This window comes from Bombus impatiens, unplaced genomic scaffold (genome assembly GCF_000188095.3).
Source record: "Bombus impatiens unplaced genomic scaffold, BIMP_2.2 scf_1293, whole genome shotgun sequence".
In the NCBI taxonomy this organism is placed as follows: Eukaryota; Metazoa; Arthropoda; class Insecta; order Hymenoptera; family Apidae; genus Bombus; species Bombus impatiens.
The window spans coordinates 51090-69104 of NT_177712.1; the positions used below are offsets into that span (position 1 = coordinate 51090).

An 18015-nucleotide genomic window follows, 5' to 3' on the forward strand; every position below is an offset into this window, starting at 1 on the left:
GTACATGTTCGGCTAGCTCGAGGGCCCGTTATAAATCTTAAGATTTAGTCAACTAAAGTCCTTCAAACAGACAAACAGTCTTTGTCCCAACCACGGGAAAATAGGGGAGACATATTTTTCAACGAGCGGCGTCTCCCACTAGCAACTTTCCCCCGAGGACCGCTAGCATCTTTTTCTAACCACCAATATGGAGATTGACCATTTAGCAGCAACGCCAATTTCCCTTACTTTCTGAACGAAGGCTTTTCTCGACGAATCCGATGATCTCGTGTCCTTAGACACACCCCATTATAGTTTTCCTCTGTGGCATCATCGGGACGGGAAAGACATTCTCGTTCGCGATCTCACTGATGAAAGGAGTAATCCTTTACGACCAGTGAACATTACGCAGCCGACTTGGATTTTGTGAGCACGTTCACCTATCATCCCGTCGACCGCGGATTCGTTATTGAACCTAGGATCATTGTCACTAGTTTCTCGGGTATCTAATTACCACGGCTACTTGTCCGGTTCTCCACGGTTACTTGTCCGGTTCTATGATAATCGTATTTGCACTAGCCAATGTCTTCTCTATTGCATAACGACGACGTGTAATCCAAACGAAGATTCGTTTCACGCCCCTAACCCTAATTCTAATGTAAACCCGACATATATATGAATTTTTGCAATATCCGAGTAATTGAGTAACTTCTTATAAAAAATATCAATTTTTCGCCTTTCGACGTTCGTTTGAGATTCACGGAGACATAATATTTACAGAAGGTAAATACGATAGATGGTAGCAAAAGCAACGAGAAACTTGTATTTATGGTTTGCATGTATACCTAACTAAATTCTTCCCATGAATGTTTCGGTTCTTCAACTCTCATGATACTTCGTTCATTAGGGCTTTTTGCAGCAGCGGTGCCGAGTAATTTTGCTGGCAATTGAAGCGGCTGCGCAACTAATAGCACATACGACGGTAGCTTTATAAATAAAAAGGACGTGCACGATTCTCGTGTGTATACAAATCTGAATGCCTGCAATATGATCGCGGAATTATTAAAAAATTATTTGATCTTCAAAACAGAAACGGGAAAAGCTCGAGCTATAAAGCGACGACGAGGCAATAGGATAACGCAAATATTTCACACGACGATAACGTAAATCTTGATTTCGTTCGCGATGTAATCCAGGTTGGCTCTCTTTCCATTTATCTGCTTCGGGATGATCTTTTGAGGATTTGCAACGCGAAGAGCATTACGGTGGAAACGTTGTGTCTCTTAGCTCTTTCATGGTTCCGCAAAACACTTATATGTACATGGTGCCTCTTTTAACTGGAAACTGCGAAACACATATCTCGGAAAAACGTGAACATGTCAAAGAAGTATAATATATCGTATGTAATATATATTAGAATATATAGCTTCTCGTGTGTGGAGTAGCGAGGAAGGTTTCAAAGTCGCGTAAATTTCTTTTAAACGGAATACCATATTTCCTATTCATGATACGATAACGTTTGTAAAGACAAATCCAGCGGGACGCAATAATAAATTATTCCGTTTTATGGGAGATCGTAAAATTTTTTGAATCTTCCAAGTACTTTTAAATAATAACTTTTAACAGTCTTTTTTTTATTTCTCCATCCTGTTGTTTGCAAATCTCCTTTCAAAGGTACACGATAATTATCCATGGCCACGTACAAGAAACGATTCTATTCTTTCTTGAATAGTTATACATTTTTGATAAACACTATGCTCGAGACCATTGAAAATCAGCAACAGCGAAGCATTATATTTTTGTAAGGACATTGTTTGGCCATTGTTTGAAACGTTTTATCATTTCCAGTCGAAGCAAACAGCTTATGTATCCCACAAGATAATGGAACTCTGTCGAAAGAATCGCATAATGCGCTGAATAATTATTACTACTTCCATGCAAAAGGGACAAAGCGATAACCGCGAAGAAAGAAGTTTGTTTATTCAGGAGAAAATTGTGCTTCCATTTCGTTATTGTTTTGCGATCTTCGCCATTCTTCCGTCCTTTCTTTTTCCGATAAGTCTTCATACGGTCGTCGAAACTACTTCCTTTCGCGCTTTCCGTTTAACTGAAATCCATACATTCAAATCGTTTTCATCTGTTGGAGTCCGCGGCTACAAAATCATGTTTTGTGCGATATAATGAAACTTGGAAAACAAGCTGTTTGGGCGTAAATCAATTTGTTGCAACGTAACGTTTTGTTGTGTTTCCGGTACAGTGTGCTACCCACAATTAGATTTGCGAAAATGCTCATTCGTGTTAACAGTGTTCCAATCGGTTATTGGAAATGCCGAGCCATTTTTGTACCAACCACGGAATTTACAGAATAAACTGGTAATATGGAGAAACACTCGACGACCGGCTTCTATAAACAGTACGGCCAGCGACGTATATTTCGCGGGCAAATTAAAATCGCAAAACAAATTTGACGCGATGAACTCGTTGACGATGTGTAGAATTATAAATATTGCTCGTCTGAGTTCATGCGAGAGCAATTAATAGAAACAGCGGTAATGAAAAAGACATTAATACGTCATCGTTGAAATGGATACTGTGTTTTAATCAGAGAAGTTAGTTTTTCTGTAGGAATTTTGTTTCTTTAGATCGACACGTACACGCGAGTCTTTTGATAAGGTTTTCGATAAGCGATACGAGATACCTCATTAGTTATCGAATTTATAACAAAACACAAAAGGATTGGCCAGAATTTTACATTCTTTCGATCAGCGTCGTAAGAACTATAATGCCCCGTATAGAAAAAGGTGAAAACGGTCGATCTTCTGAAATGCACCCATTTACGAAGAAAGCACGTACGTTATATGATGAAACTTTTGTATAGAACAATTTTTCAACCAGTGCATAATTTAGGAGGTATTCCGGTGCACAAGTTACGTACTTGTTACAAGTGATGGATCGCAATGGGGTGTTTGAAAATATTTCATAGTCACAATAAAAATAAGAAATCTAATGGTGGAGCAGCTGACGGTTCAAAAATATCCAAAATCCCGCAAACGCCATTAACGTAAAACACTGAAAATTTACGCTTCCTGATTCCTGAAATAAATTAACACACATTTTCCCTACCGTTGAATTTTCCATTGCTCGAATTTAATCCTTTCCTGGTTTCCATCGTTATTTGAAACAACGTAACCGCCAGGAAATTCGAAGTCAGATCCGAGAACACGCGTTCATTAACTTCTACTTTTTACATTTTTCTACCTTTTGCTCGGAGAGAAACTTTCTCGTTACAAGAAATTAATCCCGGCCACAAAGAGTTAAGAGTTCGACGATAGGGGACACGTAAGGATTGAGGGAACAAGCTCGTTCTCGCTAGCGGGAAGAGGCACTAACGCTTGGGTTTTCCGGTTCTTCGCGACAAGTGGAGAGGCGGCGCGCGCGCTAACGGAAGTGGAAAAGTCGACATAGTTAATTATCCGTACGACGTTTCAAAGGAACATGAAAGAGTTTTATAGTTGACGAGGTTACTTCACAACTCGTTTAACGAGCTCTCGAATACGTACCACGTTGTGGACGTATCACGCATGACATTAAGTTGCGGAAACTCGTGTGCAGACGTGATTACGTTTGGAATAAATGTGTAAGAACAAAGAGGAGGATCGACGTGAATTCGGTGAAGCAAAGAACCGTGTAGAATAAACGAAAAGTTTGAAAACCGAAGCTGTGACAACTACCCAGTCGCTACGCTCTTTTATTTTGTTGTTTGTACCTTCCTCCTCTGTTCTTTCGTAATTTCTTTCGAAACGTAACAATAACACCACTGTAATTTTCAAGTATTTTGAAGTTGCAAGCAGTGATTCCTAAATATGACCAATATCGTACGAAAATTCCAAAAAACATTTGCATGAAATTTGAATTTATTTAAAAATAATAGCTTAGAGAAGAATTTTTCACGTTCACGAATATCTCTGCGATACGAATTAAAATTCATCTGGACCATCCAAACTGAATTTTTTCTCATCAGAGAAAATAACCTGAATTAAATAGAGAATATTAAACATAAAACTACCTCACGATTTATGAATGTTCAAAATTAACTTATTCTGTTATTCCAACTCCTATTCATCTTTGCACTAGCATATTCAAAAGCGACTAGTTTGTGGCGTTTTAAAGGTATACGTGCGGACATTACTTTTTGTCTTGCAATGTTCGAATTACATTTAAGGGCATACTGAACGGTCCAACCAGAAAAGTTGAGATCGTATTCCTTCGCAATTTCTGCATAACTTCTTAATGTATCGTTGGTAACTTTAACAATTTATCTTTCAATATGAGAAGGTAACTTCTGTTTAAGTCCACCATTCTTATTTTTCCCATTTCTAGTAGGATCGCGTAAAAAATTTAATACAACTTTATGAGATCGTCCGAACTTACGTGCGATTTCACGAATTCCTAATTTTTGTTCTTTATATGCTAAGCTTGCACCTTAGTCTTTTTAGAACGTTGTACTCATTAAACTCTTCACAAAAGAAACGCTTGAAATAAGTACAAAGTGTAGAAGCCGTGACTATTCAGCTCTGATGATAAAACAGTTTCCGGTTATATCTTGACATATGCATAGACCATTTCAATGATTTTCACTTGAAATCTATTATTAGATATATATTAAATTAGATTGGATATTACATATATTTTCGCATCGTGCAATTAATTTCTTCGCATTATTTTCTGAAAGTTCGACAATGCCAGAAACATCAGTAGTGCTATGCATATATTAGGTTGTCCGAAAAGTTTCTTTTCTTTCATAAGTGAAATAATAGATACACAACATTTTTTATTTTATATTATTTTACAGATTCATGTATGATCCATTTTCTAGTAATAGAATAAAATGGATCAAAGGTAATTCAATAAAATAGTATAGAACAAAAAATGTTGTGCATCTATTATTTCACTTATGAAATGAAAGAAACTTTACGGACAACCTAATAGTTAAGATGTATATAAATATACGCAAATATAAATATACATGGTGACATTCGAAACAGGTTACGCGTTTCGATTAAAGCTTTATTTGAGAAAACCATATCTCAGACGGAGAAACCTAATATTTATGAGTCTTTCGCGCGACGTGTTCTGCGATATCACAGATAGCGCATTTATTTAAGGTCCTGTTTCGTAATAATTCAGCGTGCGTTTTAATCCGGCGTTGCTCGTGCTAGAGCCGCATAAATCAAACGGGCGGGGCACGTTTTATCGACTAACGACCGCGGAAAATCTGTAAATTTTACCGCTTTGTTCGCGCGTCTCGTCCCGTAAAACGTTCTGAGATCGTTATTTGTATCACGTCGAATTCGTGTTCAGTCGACCGCTGTCGCATATCGTCCAGCTTCGCAATTTTTGTCATCCTGAGAGCGAACCGCGCGAACCCTGTGACAGAAATTCGCATGATAATGTTGTCCCTTTCGCGCATAGAACATTGCATAGAAGACATGCCCATGATGCATAGAAGAAACAACGACGCGCTCGTGACGCATATTTCCTCTTCCGAGAGAACGCCAATTGAAAAATTGAGGAGTGAGAACAAATAAACGAAGAAACAAGAAGAGATAATATAAATTTACATAACCAGTGGGTGAACAGGTTTCGCAGAGAGTACTGATTGCTAAGGAGAATTGGTTTTGGGGGATATTATTTTGGGATGAGTAGTAGAATGATGTACTTGTGGTGTAGGGATTTGTAATCATTGTATTCGACAAAGCTGGGGAAGATTTTTACATAATCGGATGCGTAATAAAGCAGTTATAACTTTTGATTGATTTAAATTCTTTCCCGTGCTTGCCATATCGTTTAGTTATACAGCTGAAAGATCTGTACAGCTTGAAGATTCATTTACCCCTTAATTCGAAGAAAATTATTTTCGTAAAATTCTGTTGAGTTAGATGAAAAATGTATACGACGCAGTAACGTAAAGATCAAAAGGGCAACTTTACTTTACTTCACTTTACTTTAATTTACCTTACCGTGTAAAGTAGGTCTATTGAATTTAACGATTAGTCGATTAAATCTTATGTATACATGCCACATATTGTCGGAAGTCACAAATTTCTATAAAAAGTCACGCCTCGACATTGTAGCAACTGGCTAACGTCCGTCGTAAATTTGGAAAGAGCATTTATGACATCCGGTTGCCAATTCCGCTTTATGGCGAGCGAGGGCAGAACCTGCACGCCAATTGTGCTATTTCCGCAGTTAAGTAAAACGTGATTTATAGCGGAATAGCTAGTAACCAGTTCGACTGGAAGATCTGTAACGAGGTTCTTTTCTATACCAAGTGCTATAGGCATATTAAGCCGAACTTTTTTATCGATTGCCTTTATATCAACTTCTATCGATAAACCCTAACAAATACCAACAACAATATCAATCACGAACGTAACGCAATTCAAAACGCCGACTATCATTAACAGATTCCTTTTGTTCAACTTCGGATATTAGCATTTTGAAGGAAAATATCATGTTTCGTTTAAACGAGCGCACAAAAAGAAACGTCGTGAGTTACTCGGTCACTCACGTATGCGCCTTCTTTTTCACAGTCTTGCCGTGGAACGAAGCTGGACAATGGGGTGGAAATTATTCATGAGACGGATTCCACGCCCGGTACTACCTACAGCCTCCCTGCCCATGCGGATATTATGGTCGCGTACTCCACTTATGATGGTATGATGCATGTATTCTACATTTTTTACCTATACTTTCGACATACCTACACGTACACACGCATAGGTATGCATACGTATACAATGATTGACGAACGCATTGCGTGGATGTTCTGTTGGCGAGTGCGTGAACGAACTCCTTATTTCACGAGCCGACACGTACAACAATGCTCGAGCCAGGTACGTGCTCGACGAGGGCAAAGTACGTCCCTGTTCTCGGTAGCACGAGAGAGATTGTCTTCTCGAATTCGCGTTTCAATGGATGTTTGGCTCCTCAATGTGCGCGACAACGTGCGTGTGCTTCTGTTCACGCTCCTGTACGCTCTTGTCGGGTCTTCATTTGCAAGTCAATAGCCGGAAAGAATAGAAGGAGTATAAATTTCTATGCTGGCTTTCCTTGTCATGTTCGCGGATGTTTGTACGCAATGTGGCGGGTCGATGCAAACGTATTACATGATTTAGCACGGATGAAACGTACCTTACGAACTTTATAATTAAAAGCATGTAAATTTCGTGGATTTTTAGGAACATCAGATATACAAATTTAGGTGGTTAGTCGCACCTGGTTTAATCAAATATGAATAAGCAGCCAATGTGATCAGGTCTGTCAGAGCGATATCCCATTAAATCGACCATACATGCAGCAAACCGGAAACAGTACATGAGTATAGATCCGTAAAATAATCCTTACAAGCAAGAAAATGATTGGTCAGTTTACGGTAAGAAAGGCAAAAAGAACAAAATTCTCCTAACTTCAATAACGTTTTACAACTCTTTACTAGTAACTTATCGTGACAAAATATGTAGGTTAGTTATACTTATTTCGCAGAAACATTCTTATGAGAACAATTTGAATGAAATTAAGTTATAAATGATTATCTTTTAAATTAACTCGGTAAAGATAGTTTAAACGAAGACGAAGAACAAATGAACAATAAAAGTGATGTCAAAAAATTCTTTATTCCAAAGAATTTCTTTGAGCAACTCGTGCAAATGCTATTAAAGAGGTCTCTCAGAAGGGACTACAATATTGTGTCAACTTTGCATAAGAGATATTACTTTCCTCATTCATTTATTACCTTTCTCATGCAATACTACGAACTTATGGGGAAGGCTTTTATACAGTTAAAGGGAAACTTGACATAACGAGATAAATTTAACTTTATATGGAAAAATTATCGATTAACTCTTTTACTAAAATATCGTACACGATCTACAGAATAGACGTCGATTTTGAGAAAAAAGGCAAACTGGACTTTCGTTCAAAGGCTCAGAGCGTTCAAGCTGTAACGCGAAACGACACTCGTGGCAACCTCTAAATTGCCGCAGAATCTGAAATCAATGCGCAAAGGCATTAGCAATAATTTCGGATATCTTCGTCTCGCGTAACCTGGCCGGATACACGTAACCAGTAATATCAGTTTATCCGATTTAGCTTATGTAGATTTAAACGATAGGTCGTAGCAGCGCGTGGGTGACCTACAATCGTAGGCAGCCAGTCATTTGGAATATTAAGCTTAGAGAACAGCGATTTATCGACGTTCTGAATAGCTCAATTGGTTAGGGCAATCGTCTGACAAACGAAAGATCCGGCTTTGAAAACTGATCTAGAAAATCATTCAAATGATACTTCGGGACAGTGGAAGTCGGTTTGAACATTTTCTACGATGTAATTGTTCACTCGAATGAGACGATTCGTAAGTGAAAACTTCTATCATTAGTAATCCTCATTTTCTCTGAACAGAAATGCGTGTTATAGATGAAGTATAAAATTAATTTACCACCAGATGCCGTACACATATTTCTGTCCGTACGTTAATTCAAGTATTCCCTTATCTGTATGCTATTACGAGACGCGAATTTTATCCGAAATCTTGCACACCGTTAACAAATTGAATAATACCTAATCATTCGACAAATGGACACGCAACCGCAGTTGCTAATACCTCGTGGATATTTGGCAACAAAGAACAAAAGGAATATTTCACGGCGCTGTCCGGACCAATGTTCTTCGTTCGTGCTAATTTATCGGGGAAAACGTAATAAGCACCCGAACTCAAATTGCATGCACGAATTATTACGTTAATCGCGTGTAACCTGCTTTGAGCTGGTTACACATAAATACGTACAAGCGCGATATTTCGTCGCTACAAAGCGTCTTTGTTTGCCGTTTACCCACCAGGATGTCGCATAAATAATTTTCATTTATGCTTCGTCCTTCTTTAATCCGCTTACTTTCTACGGCACATTTTCAAGCGAACGAAGAAGGAAGATTTAAAAATGCTGGTTTTCGTTGACGACGAGTCGAGACCGTTGCCAAGCCCGGCTTGACCTTTCTTGACCTACCACCAGGTGGATTTTTCCCATCAGTGAAAATGTCCATCCGTAGAACAATTACCTAACTGGTCTCTGCTAAATATTACTAAAGTAATACAATGGTCGCTGACGTTTTCATTTGTGATCCAACGAACGCATAGTTCAGCCACGGTGAAACCTACCCAGACTATATCATCGCTCGAGTACAATACACAAGCTGAAATATTTCCTCCGCGGGTGAAATTACGAAAAATTATTTTGAAAGGAAGAAGTAGTACAGAATGAACTTCATAATTAACAGAGTTATGCTTTGTATTGAGAAGAATACGATGACCTACGTTTAATGAAATTAATTAAATCGACACAATGGTACAGAATTAATATAGTAGTATAAGAAAGGAAGTGGTTAAATTTCCCAATTTTTAATGAAAAATATCGAAATCAGACGCTCTTCTCGTACATATCTCTTCTTAAAAGTAATGGAATATCCTTTTGAGAGAATCAGGATATTGAATCGCTTCTCCTCAAAGTAAGATTCCAGAGAATCCTAAAATGCCGAAACAAAGACGACGAGATTGCTTCACTATTTCCAACAATAGCTACGAGTATACTAAAGCTTAACGTCGCTATTATAGTCGCAAATACATTAAATAAATACTCAACCTCTTATGCGGTGGAATAACCAACCGCTCGACTTAAGCGACGCATTTGAAATGGTTCGATCGGCAGAATGTTTTCGTTCAAAAGACCGAATCGTAAGGGACCTTTAATTAATGGTCGAAAAAAGCGAGCGAATAGCGGTGGATAACTAGGTGCGGAGAACATAATTTAATTAAACCGGAAAATTTGTTGCGTGGAATTTAATTGAAAGCTCGACGTTCGACAATGTCGGCTAATTATCGCTATGGGAGTGTGTAATTGAATAGGCGGCGCGATTAAAATTTTGTCCCCAGGCGAAAGTCGGGAACTTTACGTCACGATGTTCCGTTATAGTTCAGACAGTTCCTTCGATAAAGAAGGAGAGAGGCAACGATCCATAACAGAAGCGATATTGTCGCGATTGTTCGTGGACGGCAGCGATACGACAGATTTATTGTTCCGACCAGGCTGGCGCAGATATCATTGACTCGCGTCACCGGCCGAACATCGATCTCCTCGACCGCGTCATCGAATTGACAGAGTAAAATATTGAGTTGCGCGTCATTTTGGATCGTTAACCGCGGTTGATTTGCGTCACGTGTTAAATAAACGGATCCTATTGACGGGAAAACGGACAACGATATAGTCAAAATTAGTCACAAAGCATTGTGTAGTACAACCTTCTACAGTCGCGTGGACAACAGATCGAAAATTAGTGTATTTGGCCTTTGTACGTTAAATACGTTCAACGTTTGATCATCGCAACGTTAATTATGTCCTAGCGTTTCTACCTTTAAAATCAGGCTTTATGGATTTATCGCATATTTTTGGAAAGTAGAATGTTCCATGCTGATAAAAAATTCTTCCGAGCAAATAATTCAAAAATGTACCAAAGAGATCTATATTCATCGATTCGATATGCACGTCAAACCGTCCTATAAAATATTCGTGAAAATAATACACGGCACTGGGAATATCGCACGAGTTAAAACAACGTCTCTTAATAATAATAATCTCAATCCCTGCATAGGAACCCATTTATATGTATACGGGTACTAAATACGCATGTTCTCGAGCTGCAAACAGGATAACGGCCAATCAGATTGTTAACAAAATTATTTGATAACATTCTCATGGTTTCTGGTGACAAAGAACCGTGATTGTTCCGTGTATATTGAATGAGGTGAAAACGCGTGGCCACATAGCACGGAGCAGCGAGCGGCTCGTTGTTGGCGTATAACATTTTCCAGCTTTGTATGTATTTTACGCCGGTGTCAGCACGTTCGCGTGGAAATGTTCTCGCACAGAAGCGTCCAGCTGCTTTTGAAATAGCTCGGTGCGTGGTAAATCATTGTTATATATATTCCGACGACAACAGAAATCGTTACAGATTTCGTTGCGGGACAAGTAGAGCTACACGAACGGCGTTGCGCGTTTATTCGTGAATCGACCGGCACCGATATCGGCCGCAATATCAAATAATAAATGGTGACTCCACCGTGCTTCATAATTACATCGTTACAACCGATCGTATTCCATGTAATATAAGTCCGGTTCAATAGCACAGGGAATATCGTATCCATGAGAGTGGTTGGATCTCGGATTCGTACAATCGTGACTGAAGCACGATCGAACATTGCGAAATTAAATTCACATTTACTGAAACGAAACAATTATCAGTGAAATATCTTTTTCAATGACGTCACGTTGAAAATCTGCCAATTGATACGTAGTTATAAAAGAATTACCAAGATTTCCATATTAACGGTGCAATGAGATCCTTTTCAAATATGATTGCTTTAAGAACTTCTACGATCGAAGTAGCGAAGCGAAAGCTTCCTAAAAAAATAACACGTCCAACGAAACCAATTATGCAGTTATTTAATTGTACTATACTGATAAAATTCGATAAATATACGATTTCGTGGAGATTGTATGCTTCAAAATTTTCGATACGTTGCGCAAAGCGTTCTTGAAATAGAAATAGACTGAATTATAGAGAGGTGCATCGCACATTTTTAAGTCAATATTTATTTTTTATTTTAAGCAAGATTTTATTAAATGAATATTTCATAAATACGACTGGCAACTGCAGAAGAACGATCCTCGTTTTCATCAAACTAAAACTGTATTGTCACCTGTAAAAGTCAAACTTTTTGACATTTTTTCCAATAGTATGAAAAACAACAAGCGAGTTCTTCGGACATTCTTTTAGAATTCTTTAGAAAAACGAAACAAACATCCTTTGCAAGCATTATAAACCTTATCGTCAATTAGAGGTACATTCTGTTAAAAATTTATTTTTTATCTTTTTATTCGGAACAATGATTTATTTCATCGTTTCAGACTATTTTAAACCATTTTTATTTTAACCTATCTGATATATCTCGAGCGCTATGCAATATATGGAGAGGCATGCACGTTCACTCGCTTATCGGATTTTTGCAAGCCTTCGTTTATTTTATCGTGATTTGCGTGATGGTCAGACCGTGTACACATACCTAACAGCTGCGTTAAGAGAATATTCGTTTCGTTCCTCGCCTATCGTGATCGATATCGAGGAAGAAAGTGGCTGCCAGAGAGGCAGGATGCTCGAACGAAAAGTACCACGAATAGCGATGAGACGATTCGTCGTGGTGACGAAAAAACTTCGAGAAGGACTGCTGCTTTTAAAGAACGCTCTCCACTTCAGCTCATCGCGTGAACTTTTTCTTTTCTTCTCTCGTCGAATGGTAAAGAGACACGACTGGACCTGCAGCTGCGATTCTTCCGTGTCTCGAGAAGGATCGTTTTAAGAAATTGATTTGTCTGCAAGTGATTTATTGCCGATTTATTAGCGATTAGCGATTTAGAAGCGATACGCTCTAATGGTATTGGATTTATCGCAGATTATCTTCGCTGAAATCGATTTCTACGGCCGAACTGATCGTTCGAAAGTTAGGCTTACGGTCGCCGAAGTATCTAAGGGGTTGTTGTTTCGAATATTGCGAAAAAAAAGATACGTGAAAGTTAAACTTCTATCCTTTTCGTCATATTTCACGTAGAATCTGTAATACACTCCACTAACAAAATCGTTTTATTTCTTCTCTTTATGCATTTACATCGTTTACCATTTCAACTCTCCAGACATGGCGAGCATCGAATAACACGTTGCTCGTGAAAAGATCTGCTTTAAAGCGTCAGTGGCTCCTATCCTCGATGCGACTGTCACTTAAACAATATGGTAACAATGTATGGCAAGCGTAAGTTCTAGAGTACATCAGTTATACATTGAAACGCGAATGGCTAGTGTCTCGGCACGTTCATAACGAAAATGTTTCTTGCGAACGATGACGATTATGGAACGCGACAATGGTACCAGTACTCGTCTTCTCCACGTTGCATTAGCGTTCTGATGGTAACGCCTTCCTTCCCTTTGTCTCTGCCGCTTCCGCCTATTGTTAGACCGCAATTATTTTCCTGCTGCTGCGACTCGAGCCCCCGCGGAAAATATATTTTCATCTAACGCTCGATCCATCATAAGCTGCAAGATGAAACTTTCGCGTGCCTCTAACGTTTTCAGTCTTCGTTCATCATAATTGACGCTGCCGCCGTAATGGCTTCCGTGTACGTTCCAAGTGAACGCAATGGAAGAATTTAATAGGACGGAGGCGTTGCGGTGGAAATCTTTTTTCTCCAAATTTTTTGGTAGAATATTTCTTCTAAGAGATCGTTTGCTAGAGCTTGTATACGAAAAAGGATGCTATCCACCGGGTTAGTTGGAAGAAACTGCTTTCTGACGTTACTTGTTCGTGAAACTTTATAAAGATTTTATAAACATAAACTTCGACAATGCAAATAACATTATATATGATATAAGATGAAACATCATTATCTTTAGCCGTTTAAATGCTCTACGTTGCACGATGCTATATCACTCTCATATATTATCAGCCTCGTATTCGACCATTTAAATAGCTGCATACATTTGCGACACTCCATATATTCCTTTCTCCTACTAATGATAATTCGCTCTCGTTCCGATGCTACTACTATCTTCTTAGCAAGTCATGAACGCGCAAGAAATCGAAAAAGCCACGAACGAAACTCCTGGATTAAACAGTTCTAAACGAGTTTGTAGGAGCAGCAGTCGGTTACTTGGTCCTCTCTCTTATTTTTGTTGCCTGATTGCGTTTATAAAGATGCCGTATTCTTAGGTGATGGACGGTCCTTGATGAGGTCATTAGTTGGTTTCATAAACAACGTCCGCGTAACCGGTGGCTAAAGATCGGCCTTAATGGTTGGTCGGTTTAGCAGAAGTAATTCGAAAGACTATAGTCAATTCGCGAAGGTATTCAACAACACCGAATCCTACATTCCGCATAAATGCTCTCCTCGAGCAAACCTAATAGTATACTCGAATTGAAACGCTATTTCTTGCAAGTCACTTCTGCAACCCACAGCGTCTCTTTACGGAGAGATAGCTCTGATGGAAACGTTTCACTTATGACAAACTCTATGATTTTGCTGGAAACGCGCAAAGCGATCGTTCCTACTTGCATCTGCCTATAACATGCACATATGTACAATATACGTACAGAGAGAGAGAGAGAGAGAGAGAGAGAGAGAGAGAGAGAGAGAGAGAGAGAGAGAGAGAGAGAGAGAGAGAGAGAGAGAGAGAGAGAGAGAGAGAGAGAGAGAGAGAGAGAGAGAGAGAGAGAGAGAGAGAGAGAGAGAGAGAGAGAGAGAGAGAGAGAGAGAGAGAGAGAGAGAGAGAGAGAGAGAGAGAGAGAGAGAGAGAGAGAGAGAGAGAGAGAGAGAGAGAGAGAGAGAGAGAGAGAGAGAGAGAGAGAGAGAGAGAGAGAGAGAGAGAGAGAGAGAGAGAGAGAGAGAGAGAGAGAGAGAGAGAGAGAGAGAGAGAGAGAGAGAGAGAGAGAGAGAGAGAGAGAGAGAGAGAGAGAGAGAGAGAGAGAGAGAGAGAGAGAGAGAGAGAGAGAGAGAGAGAGAGAGAGAGAGAGAGAGAGAGAGAGAGAGAGAGAGAGAGAGAGAGAGAGAGAGAGAGAGAGAGAGAGAGAGAGAGAGAGAGAGAGAGAGAGAGAGAGAGAGAGAGAGAGAAAGAGAGAGAGAGAGAGAAAAGTGAAACGAGTTTCTCATCAGAAAAAGAAAAGAGTTTCTTTTATGAATTTCAGGTTTTTACTCGTGGCGAAATCCGGAAAATGGTTCCTGGTTCATACAGGCTCTCTGTCAAGAGCTGAATAAAAATTGGAAAACCCATGATCTATTAAGGATGATGACTGCCGTAGTCCGACGTGTTTCGATCGAGTATCAATCGTTCAACCCGGAGAAGGAATCGTTCCACCAGAAGAAGCAGGTACCATCCCTCATTTCCATGTTGACGCGGTTGCTGTTCTTCGACAATGTACCACTCGAATACCAAGCGAAGGATAAAAGCGGAAAATAGCAATTCGGTTATTGAGCGATTCAGTTGAAGCGAGGCGTAAATTCACAGATTTATATGTTTATGCATGCACACGTATGTAAAGAACCGTGTGTAGAGTATTTTGTAGATATTTTACTCGATTCTCGGTTGCTGGGCGTTAAGCGGATTAAACTTCCCGTAGCTATTTCCTTAGTACGTCGAATTTTTATGAAAAGATCGTGGCGGAAAGTTGGCGTGATTGAGCAACGAACCACGTGAAAATGTAAATTCAATCTCGCGAGGGAATATCGAGGGTATAATTTTAATTAGCGCCGGCCGTAGATTTTCGTTGTACAAGTTTAAAGAAGATCTCGGTCCTTAGACCGATATATAAGGGGCGGATAACGAAGTGCGCGCATTACTTCATTTGCAGCTGTTCACGGAGTTTAATGAATGCAGTAAATAACTCGCTTTCTGAGATACGACCCGTAGAAATTCGTTCCGTTTTTAAACAAATTAAAAGTCACTTTACGGTCGGCGTTTAAACAAGCGCGTTTTACGTCGCGAACGAATGCGTGGCGATATATTTTTATTATTTTACCGCGTGTACTCGTTCTTCGGTGTTTTATGCCGACGTGCGTTTTGTCGTAAACAACCATTTGCGCTATATAAAGATGAACACCTCTACGAGGATGTTGACGATAAAAATTAAATTCCTTTATGAGCGTGAGGAACCGTAGGCAAATATTTCCGGGGCACGTACGTTCCAAAATTTAACGCGAAAACGTCTTTATCTTTCTATTAATTTCTTGCCATCATCGTTCAGCCGAGCATAATCTACATATGAATTACGAAGAATATCGATGCATTGTGATTTGTAAACGTAATTAAAATTTGTACGCAATCCGTTTAATATCTTACGGTTAGTTACTGCTTTCGATAAATTACGTAAAAGTACAAATAATGATCATATATAATTAAAATATGTATGTTTTTGTAATTGATAATAAATTACCTCTGTCACAATGATGTAACAGAATTGACGAGAGTGAAGTTTTATTTCACTGAATTCTAAGGACTTTCCAGATGTGTATCGATGTAATTGAAAGCTACACTTTTTGAAATGTAATTACATTACCATATCATTGCCTTGTATTAAGAAGAAAGTTTTCATTCGTCTCGTAATAGAGGGAACGTCGGCCAACGACTTTAAACAGATTTAATGGAACTACTGAAAAGTTTTGTAATATTAATCCGAGCATACGTTAGAAGATACTCGGGGAAAAAAGTATAATTGGATCGTACGAACGGTTGAGAAACATGGAAGAGACGTAAGAAAACAGGCGGAAACAGCAGTTTATTGTCAGACGTGTTTTGTAAGCAGCGTGACAAGATCTACCGTCTGTCCGTGGCTTTTGCTATATGAATTACGCCGAGGATACTTTCAGACAAACATTACTTGAGTTAATTAAAATTTTTAAAACGTAATTTTGAAATAAATGTACTGTAAAAATAATATAAATTTTACGCATTGTAAAATCTTTTTGGAAATATAAGAAATTTGTTTTATTGAACCACAAAAAGAAAAAAGAACTACCATATTCTATGAAGTATAATAAACAGTTATACTAAGTCGTTAATAAATCTTGGAGAAACATTTCGTGTTGGAATCAATATTCCCGATATCGACGCAGTACCAATATATATTATTATATTAATATCGGCGTCAGCGCATGTTCAAAGTAAAGTGAGATATTACACGTACTGTACCAATCGACAACCATATCATCCGTTATCAAGTAAATATCGATTGCTGCACTGGTTACTGTAAATCAGATGGTGGCAGTTCAATTTTCTTAAATTGCACGATTTGGATATAATTTCCATGTAGAGCCCTATATTAATATGTTATCAGATTAAATTACAATTAACGCCACTTGTTTCCTATATATCTTATTTCTATCGTAGTCGTTAAGCCAACACTGTAATTAGTACTGTAATTACCAACGTAATTATTATATCACAACTTTGACGTAATTTGCATAAAGCCATAGAGTATCGATTACTACATTATTAACAACCAGATAGCAAACTGTTATAGCATATAAAATCGAGAATCTAGCGGAATATCTTTAATTAGACGAAATGACAGAGTAAAACAGTTGAAAAATCCTTATCACCTTTGTCCCACTCGTGTTTGTTTGTTTTTCTTCCTTTACTTCTTTTCTTTTTTCGTTTGCTCTCGCAATCTTTTAAAACATACGAACATTTTTCGAATCGAGTTACGAGATCTGCTCTTTTTTTGCACCCTGTCTACCAAATTGCAGTTCACGCACCGTTAAAACACCCTCATAAATATATACCTTCCCGCTGAAGCATGGTATGGTTATATACTTTCCAAACCATCGGCGAGAAATACATATACAGCACATATATCGAAGAAGCTGGAAGAAATGGAAGAAACAAACGACCAGAGGAATATAAGAGACATGTTGGACTAGACCCGGTACAATCAGTCGTGGCAAAACATCAGGAGACTACGGAACGCAAGATGTTATTGGATCAAAGTAAACTGATAGCCACGATAAAGGAATATTTTCTCGGAAAATACAGAAAAATCACATAGATAAATCCAAAAGCATTGATAGAAATAAAATTTCGACGTGACTTCGAGTCATACACTGATCGACCGAGAATCTTCATAAATGATGTAGCATCGGAATATTTGGTCAGCAGTTATCCACATCAATTCCTGCAACTTGAGACAGGTCTCGGCATCATCTACGATCCGCATCGATTTAATTCCACCCGGTATTAGAATAAAAGAAATATAATTTCTTTATTTCGTATTATAGATACGAGATTGCCTTAGTCAAATCATTGACATTCGTACGATCAAAGTAATACCAAAAATAAATATATTTGATTATCTGATCTAATATATGATTAGGAGTGAGATAGAAAAAG

The 18015-nt window shown here is 38.5% G+C and overlaps 2 protein-coding genes across 2 annotated transcripts in view; one reads left to right on the forward strand and one right to left on the reverse strand.

Moving 5' to 3' along the window:
• Nucleotides 1–16087, forward strand: part of LOC100746075 (caspase-like) — a 37899-nt gene extending 21812 nt beyond the window's left edge. The window contains exons 4-5 of the mRNA XM_003493778.4: nt 6573–6696; nt 14819–16087. Of these exons, the coding sequence (XP_003493826.1) occupies nt 6573–6696; nt 14819–15090 (396 nt within the window). The 3' untranslated portion in view covers nt 15091–16087. The remainder of the gene's footprint in view (nt 1–6572; nt 6697–14818) is intronic.
• LOC100747027 (alkaline phosphatase, tissue-nonspecific isozyme-like) overlaps nt 1–18015 on the reverse strand; it is a 188662-nt gene that overhangs the window by 46778 nt on the left and 123869 nt on the right. The gene's annotated exons all lie outside the window — the stretch shown is intronic.